General features: G+C 51.9%; 1 protein-coding gene across 2 annotated transcripts in view; it reads right to left on the bottom strand.

Annotated features, from left to right (window-relative positions):
- Positions 1-20,096, bottom strand: part of POLD1 (DNA polymerase delta 1, catalytic subunit) — a 172,539-nt gene that overhangs the window by 94,560 nt on the left and 57,883 nt on the right. For both annotated transcript variants that reach the window (XM_044281624.1, XM_044281625.1), the window contains exons 14-16: positions 19,561-19,649; positions 18,107-18,223; positions 12,810-12,923 (exon numbers count right to left, since the gene is read on the bottom strand). In XM_044281624.1, the coding sequence (XP_044137559.1) occupies positions 12,810-12,923; positions 18,107-18,223; positions 19,561-19,649 (320 nt within the window). The remainder of the gene's footprint in view (positions 1-12,809; positions 12,924-18,106; positions 18,224-19,560; positions 19,650-20,096) is intronic.

The following is a 20,096-nucleotide window of genomic DNA, read 5'->3' as shown; positions in this document are numbered from 1 at the left end:
AGAAAAAAAAAAAAAACTGGTAACAGAACCACCACCACCCACGCAGGCACCCCACAGCAGAAAGGGGGCATACGAGAACCCAATGGCTGTGAACACTGGCCGAGCAGGCAGTAACAGAATGTGGGGAGCCCACCTACTCGCCCTGCAGAACGGGAGAAGTAGAAGCAGCCGATGCGGCTTAGTAGAAAACCAGCACTTAGGGGTGACAACAAGGGCGGTACGACCGCTCGGCTCGGTGAGGGGAGCCATGTAGACAACTCACATATGCAAACTGAATAAGTGCATATCCAAACTCCACAAGGAGGGAACGCTGATGCTGTCACCGTAGTAGATTGTAGAGGCAATGCGGTATATGTAAAAGGTAACAAGGCGCTAAGCCAGCGCCATAGAAATCGGTAGGTTATACCGGGTACAGAAAACGTACAAATGCCCAGCAGAAGTGAGCAAACGCCTCAGCCACAGAGTGCCATGGCAGAACATAAGCAAAGTGCCCCCTATGGAAGAAGGAAATGTAGACACGATCACAACTACAACTAGCGAGAAGGCACCATGCCTAGAAGGAGGAATGCTGTGTATATACTGCCGGAATACCAGGGACGATACTTCACATGGAGGAGGGGGATGTGGAGAAAACCATATCCAGCAGTAGTGCCAAAATATCACCTATGACGGGGGATAAGGCAATTGTAGGTACCGTGTCTAGCCAATAGGCCACCCATGGAACGGGATGCCATGCGACAAGGAACAAATGAGAGTAGTCGCGGTAGACAATGTTGAAGCAATTACTCCACCCAAGAAAGACAGATAATGTAACAGGAGGAACAGTTTCCAGCAGTAGTGGAATTACTCTGCTGACGGAAAGAGGGGAACCCAAAAGATGTACAGGGTCCCCCGGTAGTGCAAGCACTACTGGTTGTGCAACTACTCTGTCAATGGGGAGGGTAATCCTACAGGATCTCTAACACGCAACTGTGGTGCAACTAATCCCCCAATAGAAGGGGGAAAGCTGAAAGGACAGATGATATCCAGTATAAGAGTAATTACTCCGCCTGCGGAGGGGTTAATGCAACAGGACATATGGTATGCTGTGGAAGTGCAATACTCTGCCTAAGGAAGAAGGGTAATGCGACAGTCTGTACAGGATCCAGTGATAGTGCAATTACTCTATAGAAGGAGGGTAATGCTACCAGATCTACAGTATGCGACCGTGGTGCAACTAAACCACCTATATATGGAGGAAAACCGACAGGACAAATGATATCCAGCATTAGTGTAATCACTGCGCCTGCGTATGGAGCAATGCAACAGGACATATAGTATCCGGTGGAAGTGCAATTACTCCGTCTAAAGAAGAACGGTAATGCAATAGTCTGTACAGCAGGCATCCTCAAACTGCGGCCCTCCAGCTGTTATAAAACTACAACTCCCACAATGCCCTGCTGTGGGCTGATACCTGTAGGCTGTTCGGGCATGCTGGGAGTTGTAGTTTTGCAACAGCTGGAGGGCCGCAGTTTGAGGATGCCTGCTGTACAGGATGCAGTAGTAGTGCAATTACTCTATAGAAGGAGGGTAACGCTACAGAATGTACAGTACCCAAAGTGCGTGCAAATACTCCCACTACGGAAGGAGGGTAACGCTACCAGAAGCAGGGCAATGCTATCCGACGTATAGGAATTAACGGGATGTAAACACTATGCCGACAGAAGATTACTCTGCCCATGGAAAGAGGATAATGCTATGGGCCGTACAGTACCCAGTGGAAGTGCAATTACTCCGCCTAAGGAAGGAGGGCAATGCTACAGGCCGTACAGAACCCAGTGGAAGTGCAATTACTCCTCCTACAGAAGGAGGGCAATGCTACAGGCCGTACAGAACCCAGTGGTAGTGCTATTACGCTGCCTATGGAAAGAGGATAATGCAATGGGCTTTACAGTATCCAGTGGTAGAGCAAGTACACCGCTTAGGAAGGAGGGTAGCGCTACAGGCTGTACAGCAGCCAGTGGTAGTGCAAGTACTCCGCTGATGGAAGGACGGAAATGCTACAGGCTGTACGGCATCCAGTGCAAGGGGAATTACTCCGCCTATGGAAGGAGGGTATGCTACAGAATTTACAGGGTCCAGTGGTGAGCACACATTTTCCGCCTAAGGAGGGAAGGGAATGTGACAGGACTCACGGAATTCAGTGGTAGTGTAACTACTCCGTCTATAGGAGGGTAAGCTACAGGGAGTGCAGTATCCAGCAGTAGTACCAGGATTCCGCTTACGCTACAGGACGTATTTATCCAGCAGAAGGGTAAAGAAATTCTACCAACTGAATGGCGTGGGAACTAGGTCCAGAAAGACCAGATCGCTCCAAGGGTTAATAATATATAAATATATCGTTTTTTTGTTGTTTTAACATACAGCTCAATTCTAATAAAACAGAGCTAGGGAAACTGAACCCACATCCATCTGTACTAATGAGCAGCAATATAGCCTCAGCAAATCGCCCAGTACGGACTTTCCTCAGCACAGTAGTGCTGAGGAAAGGAAGGGGTTAAGCAGAAGGCAGGGGCGAAGTTTATTGGGCAGCTAGTGGGGCGAAGCATAGCTGCAAATTTTTTGCGCTCTGAAAATACAGATCCCGTCCCCGAAACACGCTGGGAGATGTGGCCGAGTAGGCCGCAGAGCCGGGGCCTCGAGTACAAGCGAGGCTGACAGGAAGAACTTCCAGTAGGGGAGGCGATGTAGTGAGGGAGTGGAGTGCACTGGGAAAGAAGGAGGCCGGGAGCGGGCGTACCAATGTCCCGTGTAGAAAAGCGGTGGCTGCCCAAGGAGACATGTGATCCGCAAAACACACATGGATGTGTGAATGGACCCTTACAGTGGATTTGAGATCCACTGTTCCTCATCGTCTTCCAGAGGTGGGGAACGAGAATCGGTGGTGAAAGACCACCTGCAGTTCGAACCTGAAAAATAAAACAAAAAGGAAAAAACTTTGGCAGACCTGCAGAAAAAAAATTCTGTTTCCTATGGACACTAAGCTAAAACTGATTAGCTCAGTGTCTGCAGGAGGGGTATAGCTGAGAGGAGGAACACTTTTTTGCTTAGTGTCGCCTCCTAGTGGCAGGAGCTGGGGGACAGAAGACAGCTGCTGCTAATTCGTTTGTACGCAATGACCAGGATCCTGCCAGTCATTTACGTAGACAAAAACCTGATGTAATGACATTACAGTGCAATACAAAAATGTTTGTAAATAACAAAATTTAACTTTTCACCCACCTTGGTGATTAAAACCCTCGCCTGGAACAACATTCTGTGGATGCATAGAGTTAATCCTGTGGAATCCAGTATACCCAACACACAGATTCTGGGATCATTGGGCAACCGTATCCGAGTTGCTGTAGCTATGATTTCCCGTATCTCTTCCCAATATTCTCCCAGCTCTCGGCAGTTCCATACCATATGAAGCAGTGTTGCTTCCGTTGCACCTCATCTAGGGCATGTGGAGTCCGGTCGCACACCTATTTTGAATAGAAGTTTGGGGGTTCTATACACTCTGTGTAGCAGGTATAGACTATGAGTTAAAGCCAGGATGTGGTTCCATTGGTCTTAAGATATTGTCCCAACATCCTCTTCCCACTTCCACCTTAGCACTAAAGGGGTTGAGGGGGTAGTTGTGTCAAGAATGTATTTATATAGTTGGGATATCAGGCCTTTGGTAACTCTAGCTTCTAGTAATTGTTTCACCACAGGAGGGGAGGGGGCAACTACTATGTCCCTTGGAAATTGCGTTTGGTATGCATGTCTTAATTAAAGTAATTGGAAAAACACTGTTTTGGGTAGGCCAAACTCCTCCTGAAATTGAGTGAAAGATTTAAACACTCCATGCGATTGAATTTGGTCCAAAAAGAGTATGCCCGTCTCCTCCCATGGGGAAAAACCTTCCAGCCTGAATATTTCTGGTAGTTGGGGGTTTCGCCATATTGGTGTAATGTCATTGAATTCTCTCAGATTCGTTAATTCTTCAAACTTTGCCCAAACCTTAGCTAAAAGGGAAAGTGTGGGCGGTTTTTTACCAAGAGGCTGATGCCTACTTATTTCCAATGAGGCAATAGGCACTTATTGTTTCATAGTGTGGGCAACAATATCAGCCGAAGGGTCTAAATTAGTTGTATTAATCCACCCTCTAATGTGTTGTAATACAGCTATATAATAGGACCATGGGTTTGGAAGAGATAAGCCGCCCTCTTCCTTACTTTTTTGGAGTGTTTCTATGCGAATTCTCGGTTGTTTCTTTTTCCATATCAGTGATCTAAAGATCCCTTGGATCTTATAGAAGATCCTTTGTGGGATCCATACTGGTGAGTTGTGTAATATATATAATAGTTGTGGCATTAGTATCATTTTAAGTAAGTTACAACGGCCAATTACCTTAAGGGGTAGTTTGCATCAAACATTAGTTTTGACTACAAATTTAGCAATTAATGGCTCTAGATTCAGTTTTATGTATTCAGCTGGTATCGGTGTTATTATCACCCCTAAGTATTTGAATTGAGTGGTCAGCTGCAGTGGTATACAAGTGAGGTCCACTTGTGGTGGGGTAGGATCCAATGAGAGAAGTGTGGATTTGTCCCAGTTTATTCGTAGTCCAGAGTATTTCCCAAAATCGGTAATTTAGTGCATTATGAGGTCTATAGACTCCTGTAAGTCTCCCACATATTATAATAAATAGTCTGCGTATAACGAGACTCTTTCATCCCGGGGCCCTATTGGAAATCCCTTCCAGTCTGGGGAGGTGCGTAAAAGACAAGCTAAAGGCTCACTTTCTATTGCAAATAGCAGTGGAGATAAGGGGCAGCCCTGTTTGTGCCTCTATGTAATGGAAATTGATTGGAAAGTGTCCCGTTTGCCCTAATCCTTGCTAGCGGGGAGTTATACAGTAATTTTACCCAAGAGACAAATCCCCGTCTAAAGGCCATGACTTCCAAAACTTCCCATAGGTATTCCCATTCTACGTTGTCAAAAGCCTTGGCAGCGTCTAAGGAAATTATTGCACAGCATTTAATGGTCTCTGGATATTCAGGAACAATCAACGAAGATTATTGGCCGTGCTCCTGTCTGGCATGAAGCCCGCCTGATCATTATGTATTAAAGGAGTGATTACTTTATTAAGCCGATTGGCCAATACTTTGGCTAGAAGCTTTACATTGTTTGATAGGAGAGAAATGGGTCTATAGGAGTCAGGTCTTATTGGGCTTTGGAATAACCACCACTATCGCCCCCCTCATAGATGTAGGTAATGTCCTACTGCTCCCCCGCTCCCCACTACACTTTACCATGGCTGCCAGGACTTTAGCGTCCCAGCAGCCATGGTAACCATTCAGAAAAAGCTAAACGTCGGATCCGATAATGCGCCAAAACGACGTTAAGCTTAAGGCCGGATCCGGATTAATGCCTTTCAATGGGCATTAATTCCAGATCCGGCCTTGCGGCAAGTGTTCAGGATTTTTGTCCGGAGCAAAAAGCGCAGCATGCTGCGGTATTTTCTCCGGGCAAAAAACGTTCCGGTCCTGAACTGAAGACATCCTGATGCATCCTGAAGAGATTTCTCTCCATTCAGAATGCATGCGGATAATCCTGATCAGGATTCTTCCGGCATAGAGCCCCGACGACGGAACTCTATGCCGGAACAAAAGAACGCAAGTGTGAAAGAGCCCTTCGCGTTTTTCTTTTCCAGCATAGAGTTCCGTCACAGGGGCTCTATACCGGAAAATAACTGATCAGGCATATCCCCATGCATTCTGAATGGAGATCAATCCGTTCAGGATGCATCAGGATGTCTTCAGTTCAGTCATTTTGACTGATCAGGCAAAAGAGAAAACCGTAGCATGCTACAGTTTTATCTCCAGCGAAAAAAAATGAAGACTTGCCTGAATGTATTAGTGCCGGATCCAGCATTCAAAATACAGGATCCGCAGACCTTTAAAAATAAGGAAAAAAAACTGATCCGTTTTGCCTGATCCGGTATTGCAAAGCATTTTTCAGACTGATCAGGATCCTGATCAGTCTGAAAAATGCCTGATCAGTCAGAAAAAATGACATGCGTTTGCATACAGTTTGCCTGATCAGGCAGTCAGTTCAGGCAACGGAACTGCCTGCCAGAATCAAACAACGCAAGTGTGAATGTACCCAAAGTTCCCTAGTTTTAATTTTGCGTCTATTCATTTTCTGGATGTAAAGGCCTCTTACATATGCTTTCATAGCGTCCCACATTGTCCCTATAACTGCTGATCCTTTATTGAGATTGAAAAATTATTTTATTTGGTTCGTCAGGGGGTCTTCCTCGACTAATAGTTGTATCCAGAAGGGATTGAGTTTCCAGAGCACTGAACCACAGCGCCCTCTATCAGCAAAACAACTGGGTTGGAGCTATGTCCCTCAAAAAATATTGCAAGAAAAGGATTTTACAGATGAGTAAAAAAAAGGAGATTTTTGTATAACTTACCAGTTAAATCTCTTTCTCGCTCTTCCTTGGGGGACACAGACCTTGGGTATAACTCAGCTCCCTAGGAGGCGTGACACTAAGTAAAACTGTTAAGCCCCTCCTCCATCAGCTATACCCTCAGCCTGGAGATAGAGGCTACCAGTTGCGTGTCCAAGTAGTGAAAGGAAACAACCAACAATGCAAACAACAGCCAACAACCCAACGGGGCGCCAGCCAAAACCCTAGAACCAAACACAGAAGGGTGGGTGCTGTGTCCCCCAAGGAAGAGCGAGAAAGAGATTTAACTGGTAAGTTATACAAAAATCTCCTTTTCTCGCCCATTTTCCTTGGGGGACACAGACCTTGGGACGTTCAAGAGCAGTCCAAGAAGGGAGGGACCATAACCCAAGGCGGACCACCGGAGCATCAGGAAACCGCAGCCTGCAAGACCAGGCGGCCCAAAGCAGCATCCGCCGACGCGTGCGTATGCACCCTATAGAACCTGGTGAAAGTGTGCAAAGAGGACCAAGTGGCCGCTTTGCACAACTGCTCAGCCGAGGCTCGATGCCTCTGCGCCCAGGAAGCCCCGACTGCTCTGGTGGAATGAGCAGTGACGCCGAAAGGCGGAGCCCTACCCTTGGCTCGATAAGCCTCAGACACCGCCAGTTTAATGAACCGGGCAATGGCCACCTTGGAGACCGCCAAACCCTTGCGCGAACCCTCCGGGACCACAAACAGGGAATCCGTGCGCCGGAAGGATCCGGTGACCTCCAAGTAAATCCTCAATGCCCTGACCACATCCAGACGGTGCAGTTCCCGTTCTCTGGAGTGGGAAGGAGAGGGACAGAGCGACGGAAGGACGATGGCCTCATTGATGTGAAAGGCGGAGACCACCTTTGGCAGGAAAGCCGGGACTGGTCGGAGCACAACCTTATCCTGGTGGAAGATCAGGAAAGGTTCGGAACAAGAAAGAGCCGCCAACTCAGACACCCGCCGGAGAGACGTGATGGCCACAAGAAAGATGACCTTGCAGGACAGAAGGCGAAGGGAGACCTCCCGCAAGGGCTCGAAGGGGGCAGATTGAAGCGCCGAGAGCACCACATTCAGGTCCCAGGAAGGAACCGGAGGGCGATACGGTGGAACAGAGTGAGCCACCCCTTGCAAAAAGGTCTTAATCGGCCCCAGAGGGGCCAGGGGACGCTGGAGAAGAATAGACAGCGCCGAAATCTGTCCCTTCAGAGAACTGAGGCCCAGCCCCAGGTCCAGGCCCGACTGGAGGAAGGACAGGATCGTGGGAAGAGAAAACCGGAGAGGTGGGACGCTCCGGGACTCACAGAACCCCAGATAGGACCTCCAAACCCGATAGTAGATCCTCGAAGATACGGGTTTACGAGCACGGATCATGGTGCGGACAACGTCCGCGGAGAAACCCCGTCGCGTTAAGACGGCGGTCTCAACAGCCACGCCGTCAAACGTAGCGAGCCTAAATGCTCGTGGAAGATCGGACCTTGAGAGAGAAGGTCCTCCCTGGAGGGCAGTGGCCACGGAACGTCTGCCAACAGCAACATTAGGTCGGCGTACCAGGACCGACGGGGCCAATCCGGGGCGATCAGAATCGCGGGAACGCCCTCTGCCGCGATCCTCCGAAGAACCCGTGGCAGGAGGGGAAGAGGAGGAAAGATGTACAGAAGGGAGAATTGGCACCACGGAAGGACAAGCGCGTCGGCGCCGTAAGCCTCCGGGTCCCGTGCCCTGGATACGTATAGGGGAACCTTGCGGTTGAATTTGGAGGCCATGAGGTCCACGTCGGGGCGACCCCAGCGAAGACAAAGGGCCTCGAACACCTCTGGGTGCAGGGACCATTCTCCCGGATCGATGGTGGACCGGCTGAGGAAATCTGCCGCCCAGTTGTCTACCCCCGGGATGTAAATCGCAGACAAGGCTGGCACGTGCGTCTCCGCCCAGAGGAGAATGAGGGACACCTCTTGCATTGCCGCAGCGCTGCGGGTGCCTCCCTGATGGTTTATGTACGCCACCGCCGTGGCATTGTCCGATTGGATCCGAACAGGGCGGCCCCTCAGTAGATGGGTCCAGTGTCTGAGGGACAAAAGAACTGCCCTCAGCTCCAGAATGTTGATCGGAAGTCTGGACTCCGATAGAGACCAAACGCCCTGGACGGATCGGGGAGGGAAAACCCCCCCCACCCCCGTAAGCTGGCGTCGGTGGTAATCACCAGCCAGTTCAGTGGAAGGAAGGACCTCCCCCTCAGAGGGAGATGCAACCACCAGTTGAGGGAAGCCCGAGCCAGGGGAGGCAGAAGGAAGGTCCTGTCCAGACTCCTCGGTGATTTGTCCCAGGCCGACAGAATCGCCCTCTGAAAGGTGCGGGAATGGAATTGTGCGAACGGCACTGCCTCGAAACAGGCAACCATCTTCCCCAGCAACCGCATGCCGGATCTGAGGGAAGGCCGGTGATGACGGAGAAGGCTGCGAACCGACCCGCGAAGGGCCAGACGCTTGTCCGACGGAAGACGGACCTCTGCCAGTTCCGTATCCAGGAGCATCCCCAGGAAGATCAGCCGTCTGGAGGGGGTAAGGGAAGACTTGGGGTGGTTGATAATCCAACCAAACCGCGTCAGGGTCTCCAGAGTGAGATCCACACTGCCGGATGCCTGTGAAAGGGAGGGTGCCTTGACCAAGATGTCGTCCAAGTACGGAAGAAGAAAAACACTTCTTGAACGTAGAAGGGCCAAGACAGGGGCCAGGACCTTGGTGAACACCCGAGGAGCCGTTGCTAGACCAAAGGGAAGGGCAACGAACTGGAAGTGATCGTCCCCCACCGCGAAGCGTAGGAAGCGGTGATGACATGGAGCAACCGGAACGTGGAGGTATGCATCCTGAACGTCGATGGAGGCCATGAAATCCCCCTTTTCCAGGGAGGCCACTGCGGACCGGAGAGACTCCATCCGGAATCTCTGCAGGCGGAGGAAGCGGTTCAGGCGCTTCAGGTCCAAGATCGGTCGCACCGAGCCTTCCTTTTTGGGGATCACGAAGAGGTTCGAGTAGAACCCCCTGAACCTTTCCGTCGGAGGCACCGGGGCGATGACACCCTTGTCCATGAGTGAGCGAACGGCCGCGAAGAAAGAGGCCGCTCGTACGGGGTCCCGCGGAGGACGGGACCGGAAGAAACGGTCTGGCGGAATGGCCGCAAATTCGATCTTGTACCCGCAAGATACAATCTCGAGCGCCCATGCATCTGAGATGTGGTTCCGCCAAACGTTCCTGAAAAGGAGAAGGCGGCCCCCCACCCGGGTGGGTGGGGGCGCACCTTCAGGCAGAGGGCTGCTGGCCTGTGGTAGCCCGTGCAGGCTGGGTCTTGCGCCAGGTAGGTTGCGCCCGAAAAAACGGCTTCTTGCGTCTATCCTGGGTTGGGCCAGAGGAAGAAGAACCGGCCCCGGGTCTAGATCCGGAGGGCTTACGAAAGGACCGAAAACGGGACGAACCCGCGCGACCCCGTGGGGCGCCCTTTGGCCTGGACTGGGGAAGGAGAGTACTTTTCCCACCCGTGGCCTCTGATATAAGCTCGTCCAGGCGGGTCCCGAACAAGCGGGAACCCGTGAACGGTAGACCGGCCAAGGAGCGTTTGGAAGCGGCGTCCGCCGCCCAAACCTTCAGCCAGAGTTCCCTCCTGACAGAAACCGCCAGGGCAGAGGAACGGGCAATGAGGGCCCCCGCATCCAGGGAGGCCTCACAAATAAATTTTCCAGCCTGGATAATTAGCTGGGCTAAGGAACGGAGGTCCTGAACAGGAACGTCCGACCCCAACTCCTGCTCCAGCTGCAAACCCCATTCAGAGACCGCTTTGCCAACCCAGGCGGAGGCAAAAACCGGTCTAAGGGCTGAACCAGAGGCAGAAAATATTGCCTTGGAAAGGGATTCCGTCCGACGGTCCTCAGCGGACTGGAGGGAAGATCCGTCCTGTACAGGAATAGCAGTGCTTTTGGACAGGCGAGCCACAGGAGGATCCACCTTGGGCGGAGATGTCCAGGTGGTCACAGACTCCGCCGGAAAGGGATAACAAATGTCCAGCTTTTTTGGTGTAACAAAGCGGACGTTTGGCCGAGTCCAAGCCTTGGATACCACAGAAGAAAAATCTGCATGTATGGGAAAGACCTTGGAGGCCTGTCTGGGTCGGAGAAAGGACACGCCGGCCTGTTCAGAGCTGGGGGGGTCATCGTGTATCTGAAAGGTATCGCGGATACTAGTGATAAGATGCCCCACCGCGGATGACAATTTTGACGGAAGCTCTGAGTCCATGTCCACATCCGAATCCGCCAGTTCTCCCTCAGAAGGCGTATCCCTTTGAGAGGATAGGCTTGACTGAGCTCGCACGCATGGCGGAGAGAGCGAAACATCAGGAGAAGATGTGCGCTCAACCCTTGAACGTTTCTGAGTACGCCGGGCCCTGGAAGATTCACTGGGAGGCAGGGAATCAGTGGGGGCGGCAGAAACGGCATTCCCAGCAGGTGCGACAGGGATTTCGGCAGTCTGCGGGAGAGGCGGTCTATCCACGAGACGGCCCACCACGTGTGTAAGGCTCTCCACCGCCAGAGACAGAGACCTAGCCCAGTCAGGGGGTTCAGAAACAACAGGGGGCACAGCAGAAAGCGGGCCCTGCACCGGGGCCTGACATGCAAGGCAATGCGGCTCAGATTGCCCACTTGGAAAAAGTGCCTTGCAGGCGGTACAGGCGTGGTACCAGGGTTTGGGGGCACCCGTGGGATCAGACATGCTGACAAGTGGTCGTACCTTGATACAGGGACAAGGGATTGCAGCGGCTATGACCAGTGGGGTTAGGAGAGGGTTAACAGCCCTACCAGTGCCTCAGAAGAACGTCAGGTCAGATCCCTAGGAGCGAAGGTCCAGATCAGCAGCCGCGAGGCAGCCAGAAAACCAGCGTGCGTCCCCAGCGATGCACCGGTGTCTCCCACGTGTCTCCACTTCAGTCCGGAGTGAGGAAGCGCGGCAAGCTTGAGCAGAGACGCGGGAACAAGCTCCGCCCCCTCCACGCTTGAATGTTTCATAACGAAACTCCGCCCCCATGACGCGCGCGCGCGCGCGCGAAAAAACACCCGCACCCCGTGCTGCCCGAGATTCCCAGGCATATGTTGTCAAAGAAGGGCCCGCAGGCCCCAAAAGCGCGGCGGTATAACCGGACGTCGGAAGGTAAGGTGGTCACCTGACCCCCGTCCCGCCGAACCGAACCGCCGATGCCGGGCCTAAGCCCCGCCCCCTCGATCACGGTACGGAGCGGGCGGCGGCGGGGAGGTAGTAAGAAGCAGGGGCTATCTTTTAAGCAGCGGGCGGCGGCGGGATGTGTAAGATCGGGAGGTACATGAAAAGCAGGCAGATGGGGAGATCCCACAGAGCGCTCTGAGAAGCGCAGGAAACGGCCGACCACGGGTGCCCCCCCCCCGAACCCAGTGCAACAGGGACAGGGAATGGGCTGGAAAAGCCATCTTACCTGTCTTCACCCTCATTTCCTTCCAGCAGGGTCGCCCCTTCAGCCCCTGGCACCGCAGTGGCAGGAAGCTGGAAGAGGGGCTTGGCGTGCGGGCGACCCCCTAGCTGGCGGGATGTAGGGGAGCCGGTGCTGCCCAGATCCTCCTATTGCTTCAGTGGGGGAGGCAGCAGCGCAAATACGTTGGCACTGGTGCAGCTCAACCCCGGGAGAACAGAGAGGTCCAATGCGTCTCTGGTATCCCTAGGAAAAAACAAAAATAAAATAACAAAATTAGAGAAAAAATTAAAACAAGGAGAAAACAGCCCTGCAGTAGCAGGGGGTGTCTTGCCTCCTTGGACACTAAGCTAAAACTGGTAGCCTCTATCTCCAGGCTGAGGGTATAGCTGATGGAGGAGGGGCTTAACAGTTTTACTTAGTGTCACGCCTCCTAGGGAGCTGAGCTATACCCAAGGTCTGTGTCCCCCAAGGAAAATGGGCGAGAAAATCCTATTTTCTCATTTGGGTCACTGGGGGACACAGAAGACTGAGATGTCCAAAAGATGCCCTAGAGAGAAGGAAACATAACTATACGACAACCGGTAAAGCAGTCAGCAAAGATAGCCACCGGGACGCATCCTATAAAAACAGAGAAAGTGGGGGAAAAGAGGACAGACAGTGGTCTGACCCACCCATAGATCACAGGTACAAATGGTGCTTCAGCAAGGATAAGACAAGGATGGGCCCTGTCTTACTGAGCTAAAAATTACACTAAGGAAATACACAGCAAAATGGAATTTAAACATAAAAAATTGTTAATGGAGACAACAAAAAGTTTACTCACCGTTTTCGGGCAGTTAAAAGATTTTCCAAAATCTCAGGAAGCAACCCTTTCCTTACACTGGATTTGACAAAACAATCTCCAGTAGGGGTCTTGATAAAATCCTCAGGGTTGAGCCTGACAAAAGAACACACAAACCATAAACAGTGATACTAGGGAGCGTGTCTGTGGCTAATGACCATAAAGCGTAACAATTTCCCCTCTGCAAACTCCATCTCGAATTGCTAGTTCCCCCTGAGCTTGTGTGTTCCCACACAGCATGGAGGACTGAGTAGTATAGCTATGAATCCAGCACTGGAGTGGGACAGAGGTAGCAGTGTATTGGTGACTCTTCTAAGAGCTTTACACAGTGAATTAAGAGCGAGTCATCAGTGTAGGAGGCAAAGGGATGAGGAGAGGAGTCATTTTTCTGTAATAATACAAAGGTTTTTATATTCACTTACACCGCTAATTTATTGGAAAAAAAAATAGAGATTTTTGTATAACTTACCAGTAAAATCTCTTTCTCGCTCTTCCTTGGGGGACACAGGAAACCTGGGGCTGGTGATCTCCAGGTAAATCTTCAGGGCCCTAATGACATCCAGGCGTTGCAGCTCCCGTTCTCGAGGATGAGAAGGAGACGGACAAAGGGAAGGGAGGAAGGAAGGGACCTGGCGGAGAGCAGCCTTATCTTGGTGGAAGACCAGAAAGCGCCGCCATTTCGGACACCCGTCAGAGAGACGTGATGGCCACAAGGAACATGACCTTGCAGGACAAAAGGCAAATGGAAACCTTTCATAAGAGGGGAAGCTTGGAGCGCCGAGAGCACCACATTAAGGTCCCAGGGCGGAATGGGAGAGCGATACGGAGGAACAGAGTGAGCAACTCCCTGGATGAAGGTTTTGAAAGACCCGAGAGGGGCCAAAGGACTCTGGAAGAGCATGGAAAGCACCGAGACATGACCCTTTAAGGAACTGAGGCCCAGACCCAGATCCAGGCCCGACTGTAAAAAGGACAGGATCGTGGGGAGGGAAAAATGAAGAGGATGACTATCCAGATTCTCACAGAATCCTAGGTAAGACCGCCAAGTCCGGTAATAAATCCTGGACGAGGCCGACTTCCGTGCGCGGATCATGGTGTGAACCACATCCGCCAAAAAACCCTGTCGCGTCAAAACTGCGGTCTCAACAGCCACACCGTTAAATGTAGCAACCTTAAATGCTGGTGGAAGATCGATCCTTGAGAGAGAAGGTCTTCTCTTAGAGGCAGTGGCCAAGGCGCGTCTCCCAGGAGCAGCATCAGGTTGGCGTAACAAGGCCGGCGAGGCCAATCTGGAGCTACCAGGATCGTAGGAACGCCTTCTGTCGCAATCTTCCGGAGAACCCAAGGCAGAAGGGGGAGGGGCAGAAACACATACAGGAGGGGAAATTCCGTCCACGGAAGAACGAGGGCATCGGCGCCGTACACCCTCGGGTCCATGGCCCTGGACAGGAGGGTGGGGAGCTTGTGGTTGAACCTGGAGGCCATGAGATCCACATCCGGACGACCCCAACGGAGGCAAATGGACTCGAACACGTCGGGGTGTAGAGACCACTCGCCCGGGTCGATTGTGGTCCGGCTGAGGAAGTCCGCCGCCCACTTCTCCACCCCTGGGATGTAAATCGCTGACAGGGCCGGAACATGAGCTTCCACCCAGAGGAGAATGTGGGACACTTCCCGCATAGCCGCTGCACTGCGAGTGCCCCCCTGGTGATTTACGTACGCTACGGCCGTGGCGTTGTCCGATTGGACACGGACGGGATGGCCCCGAAGGAGGGGAGGTCAGTGCCGGAGCGATAGGAGAATCGCCCTCAACTCCAAGATGTTTATCGGCAACTTGGACTCCGATGGAGACCAAGTGCCCTGGACGAACCGGGGAGGAAAAACCCCTCCCCAACACTGCAGACTGGCGTCGGTGGTGACCACCAACCAGGTCATCGGCAGAAAGGATTTTCCCTGGAGAGGCACCCGTAACCACCAGAGGGAGGGAGGTTCAAACATGGGGAGGTAGAACGAAGGGCCGGTCCAGACTCTCCGGGGACTTGTCCCAGGCAGACAGGATCGCCGTCTGGAGGATGCGGGAGTGAAATTGCGCAAACGGAATCGCTTCGAAGCAGGACACCATCTGTCCCAATAACCTCATGCTGGACCGGAAGGACGGAGATCGGTGGAGAAGAAGGGTCCGAACCGAACGGTGAAGGGTCAGACGCTTTTCTGGTGGGAGACGAACCTCCACCGCTTCCGTATCCAGCAGCATCCCCAGGAAGACGAGTTGTCTGGAGGGGGTAAGGGAAGGCTTTGGAAGGTTGATAATCCAACCGAACCGCTCCAGGGTCTGCAGCGCGAGGTCCACGCTGGCGGACGTCTGGGAAAAGGAGGGTGCCTTGATGAGGAGGTCATCCAAGTAAGGAAGCAGAAAAACACCCCTGGAGCGGAGCAAGCCCAGGACAGGGGCTAGGATCTTGGTGAACACCCGAGGAGCCGTCGCCAGGCCGAAGTGGGAGGGCGACAAATTGATAGTGGTCGTTCCCCACCGCAAAGCGGAGGAAACGCTGGTGACACCGAGCGATCGGGACGTGGAGGTAAGCATCCTGGATGTCAATTGACAACAAACCCCCCCCTTCTCCAGAGAAGCTACCACAGATCGGAGGGACTCCATCCTGAACCGGCGAAGACTGAGAAAACGGTTTAACCGTTTGAGGTCCAAGATCGGTCTCACCGATCCTTCCTTTTTGGGAACCACAAAGAGGTTCGAGTAGAACCCCTTGAATCTGTCCTTTGGAGGAACCGGAGTAATAACTCCCTTGTCCAGAAGGGAGCGAATGGCTTCGGAGAAGGCGGCCGCACACTCGGGGCCCCGTGGAGAACAGGACCGAAAGAAACTATCCGGAGGGAGGGACGCAAACTCTATTTTGTATCCGGATGACACAATCTCGAGTGCCCAGGCTCGGAGACGTGTGCCTGCCAGATGTTCCTGAAAAGGAGGAGGCGGCCCCCCACCCGGGTGGGTGGGGATGCACCTTCAGGCGGAGGTCTACTTGGCCGTGGAGGGGCGAGCAGATTGGGACTTGCACCAAGAGGGCCGAGTCAGAAAAAAAAGGCATCTTACGCCTATCCTGGGAGGAACTAGAGGAGAGACCAGTCGCTGGCCAATGGCCTGAGGACCTGCAGGAGGACCGAAAATGAGAGAACCCAGGATGGCCTCGAGTGGCGCCCTTGGTCCTGGGCTGGGGAAGATGGGTTCTCTTTCCACCCGTGGATTCAGAAATGATCTCGAGCAAGCTGGTCCAGAATAAACGGGAACCCGCTAAGGGGAGTCCAGCAAGAGACCGTTTGGAAGCAGCATCCGCCGTCCAAACTTTCTGCCAAAGTTCTTTCCTGACTGAGATAGTCAGAGCAGAGGAACGGGCTATGAGGGCACCCGCATCAAGGGAGGCCTCACAAATGAATTTCCCTGCCTGAACAATGAGCTGGGCTAAAGAACGGAGGTCCTGAAGAGAGACGTCCGAATCAAGTTCCTGGTCAAGTTGGGAAGCCCATTCCGAGACAGCCTTCCCGGCCCAGGCAGAAGCAAAGACTGGTCTGAGGGCTGATCCGGAGGCAGCAAATATGGCTTTGGTAAGGGATTCCATGCGACGGTCTTCAGTGGACTGAAGAGAGGAGCCATCGGCTACAGGAATGGCCGTGCTCTTAGACAGGCGGGCCACGGGAGGGTCGACCTTAGGTGGAGACGCCCAAGTGGAGATGCAATCCGATGGGAAGGGAAAACAGATATCCAACTTCTTGGGGGGGGGGGGGGTATCAGGGCAAGCCCAAGCCTTAGAGACCACCGAAGAGAAGTCGGCGTGGAGAGGGAAAATCGTGGACGCCTGTTTGGGGCGGAAAAAGGACACACCGGCCTTGTCAGTGCTGGGAGGGTCGTCGTGAATCTTAAAAGGTGTCGCGAATATTAGTGATGAGATGAACCACAGCAGAGGCTAGCTTGGACGGTAATGCTGAGTCCATGTCCCAATTTGAATCCATCAATTCTCCCTCAGAGGGCATGTCCTGTGAGGAGTAGTGACCCGACTGAGTCCGCACACGCGGAGGAGATGGGGACGCATCCGTGGAAGATGCGCACTCCGCCCTGGATCGCTTCTGGAGGTGTCGGGCCCTGGGAGTGAGGGACCCTGACAAGTCGGCAGAAGCAGCAGACCTGGAGGGTACGACGGGGGTGTAGCAGGCCGCGTGGCAGGCTGTGTGTCTACAAGGCAGCCCACAACATGAGTAAGGCTTTCCACGGCCTGGGACAGGGATCTTGCCCAGTCAGGTGAATCAGAGGAAACAGGGGGCGGTACAGCAAGTGGCGGACCCTGTATTGGGCCCTGGCATGCAGAGCAAAGCGGGTCAGATTGCCCCCGTGTAAAGGGTGCTTCACAGGCGGTGCAGGCATGGTACCGGTACCATGGTCTAGGGGCCCCTGAGGGGTCAGACATGTTGGTGATGAGAAAAATAGGCAGGAAGAAGGGGCTGTCCAGGCTAGGGGCCGCTGGTACTAGGAAGGGGTTAACAGTCCTACCAGACCCGGAGACCTCAGGGAGCGAGGAAGGTAACGGCAGCAGTGCCGCAGCAGCAACAGTGGCAGGAGGGCCGTCCAGAAGTCCAGATCTAGAGCGTCAAGCCGCAGGGAGAAGAGGCAGCAGCAGTGGCAACAGGCTCTTGCGGTGGCTTGGAAGGAGGGAGGAATGTGAGGGGAGCGGGAATATTGAGCATGCCTGGACTAAGACAATTTCAGGAAAGACCAACTAGAGCAGCTGAACTTTATTTGGGGTTAATCAGTGGCACTTTAAATGATGGCAGGTGTATGCTATTTTACATGATTTTGAATGTTTGATTGCTTAATTCTGAACACAGCTACATCCCCAGTTATAAGAGGGTGTGCACACTTATGCAACTTTTGTTTTCTTCCCTCCACCTAAAAGATTTCAGTTTGATTTTCAATTGAGTTGTACAGTTTATAGGTCACATTAAAAGGTGGAAAAAGTTCTGAAATGATTTATCTTGGTCTCATTTTTTTACAGCACAGAAACCTGACAGGATGTGTAGACTTTTTATATCCACTGTAACTGACTGGAAAATGACAAAAAAATTTCCTCCTGCAAACTTTTTTTTTTCTTTTCATCCTCTGTCTCCTTTTTTCATTCTCCTTTATGTCAAAAATACAACACTGCTTAAGTTACTCTAGTTTCAATATTTAACAGTTTATTATGTATGTAAAAAAATAAAATAAAAAAAATAGTCACCCGTGTTTATCGACGGCTCCAGACTGTAGCAGAGTGGTATAGCAGAGATTGTGAGCCATCATTATAGATGGATACAGCGATGAAAAATCTAGAGTGGCAATAGGCACATCATAATACCTGCAACAAAATGCAACAGGTCAATACATTACACAGGACAGTAAATATCTGAGAACGCTCGTATTACAAATTAGATCATGACTCCACTTCCAAAAACTCGCACAAGTTCAGACTAAAAGGAAATGACAGGAAATACTCTCCTGATGCGATATCTGCAAAACCACAAGAGATGCAATTGTATGCTGTTTACAGTTATCAAAGCATCTGTCTGACTCCCAGAGAGTATTGTGCACGAGTCATTAAAGGGAACCCGTCACCTAAAAAACGCATATAAAACCGCCAGCAGTACCTTATAGTAGCCCCCAGTCTGTTAATAATCATATGCTTGATCGGCAACCGTTAGTCGGATGCTCTGTAGGTTCAAAAAACAATGTTTTAAGCGCCATCAGCGCTATCTTGCCGGTCAGCTTGAAGTCAAGGGGGCAGCGGCTTCCTTGCTTCAAGTCAAGGTAAGCACGCCCCCTAACCGTCCGCTCTCTTGTTGGAGTGAAAGCCTGCAGCGCGGCCAGGATCGCATAAATCTCGCACATGTGCGGTGCGCTCCTTGGTAAGGTGCGATCTAGTCTACGGCTGTCGCTGTTAGCCGGGTTCCAGCGGAGCACTGCGCATGCACGAGACTTATGCGATCCCGGCCGCGCTGCAGGCTGAGTGTCAATCCAGCCATAGACTAGATCGCACCTTACCAAGGAGCGCACCGCACATGCGCGAGATTTATGCGATCCTGGCCGCGCTGCAGGGTGTCTATCCAACATGAGAGGGGACGGTTAGGGGGCGTGCTTACCTTGACTTGAAGCAAGGAAGCCGCTGCCCCCTTGACTTCAAGCTGACCAGCAAGATAGCCCTGATGGCGCTTAAAACATTGTTTTTTAAACCTACGGAGCATCAGACTAACTGATCAAGCATATGATTATTAACAGACTGGGGGCTACTAAAAGGTACTGCTGGCGGTTTTATATGCGTTTTTTAGGTGACAGGTTCCCTTTAAAGGGATTGTCCAGATTTAGAAAAACATGGCAGTCTTCTTCAAGAAACAGCACCACTGGTACTGCAGCTTAGCTACACTGAAGTAAAGGAGGCTGAGCTCCAATACCACAAACAACCCGTGGACACGTCTAGTGCTATGTTTGGAGAAGAGCAGTCATATTTTTCCAACTGTGGAACGCCCAAACAGGGCCTATGCATGATACTTAACATCGTATGGCTGCCACTACCATCCAGTAGCTTATCTCCTTGACGCATGTCAGACCAGGAGAGTATGCCAGAACAACCCCTATAGGACGTTCAGTAGTTGAAAGCGAAGATGCTTTGGTGAATAAATTTACAAAATGTTTACTCACCCTTTGACGGGTTCAATAACGGTGGCACCAGTGTAGTCCTCGCCTCCCTCTGATTTCACCACTGGCATTACCAGATTTTGCTTCATAGCCTGTAGAGTAAGAATAACCAAAACAGTTTTAAATATACAAATGCTATACAAAACATACCAAATCCGAAAAAATATTTTATTATATCTGTGGAGGGGTAGTTAAAGAGGACCTTTCACCGATTATGACACTGTGAACTAAGAATACAGACATGGAGAGCGGCGCCCGGGGATCTCACTGCACTTATTATCACTGGGCGCAGCTCCGTTCTCCTGCTATGCCCTCCGGTATCTCCGGTCACTAAGTTATAGTAGGCGGAGTCTGCCCTTGTTCTTCTGTAGCGCTGGCCAAACGAATTGCAGAGCTCACAGCCTGGGAGAAAATAACCTCCCAGGCTGTGAGCTCTGCGCTGCGATTGGCCAGCTCGACAGCAGAACAAGGGCAGACTCCGCCTACCATAACTTAGTGACTAAAATCTCCGCCTACTATAACTTAGTGGCCGGAGATTC

Source organism: Bufo gargarizans, chromosome 2 (genome assembly GCF_014858855.1).
Source record: "Bufo gargarizans isolate SCDJY-AF-19 chromosome 2, ASM1485885v1, whole genome shotgun sequence".
NCBI lineage: Eukaryota > Metazoa > Chordata > Amphibia > Anura > Bufonidae > Bufo > Bufo gargarizans.
The sequence above is the reverse complement of the archived record's forward strand: the minus strand, read 5'-3'. Positions and strand labels throughout refer to the sequence as shown.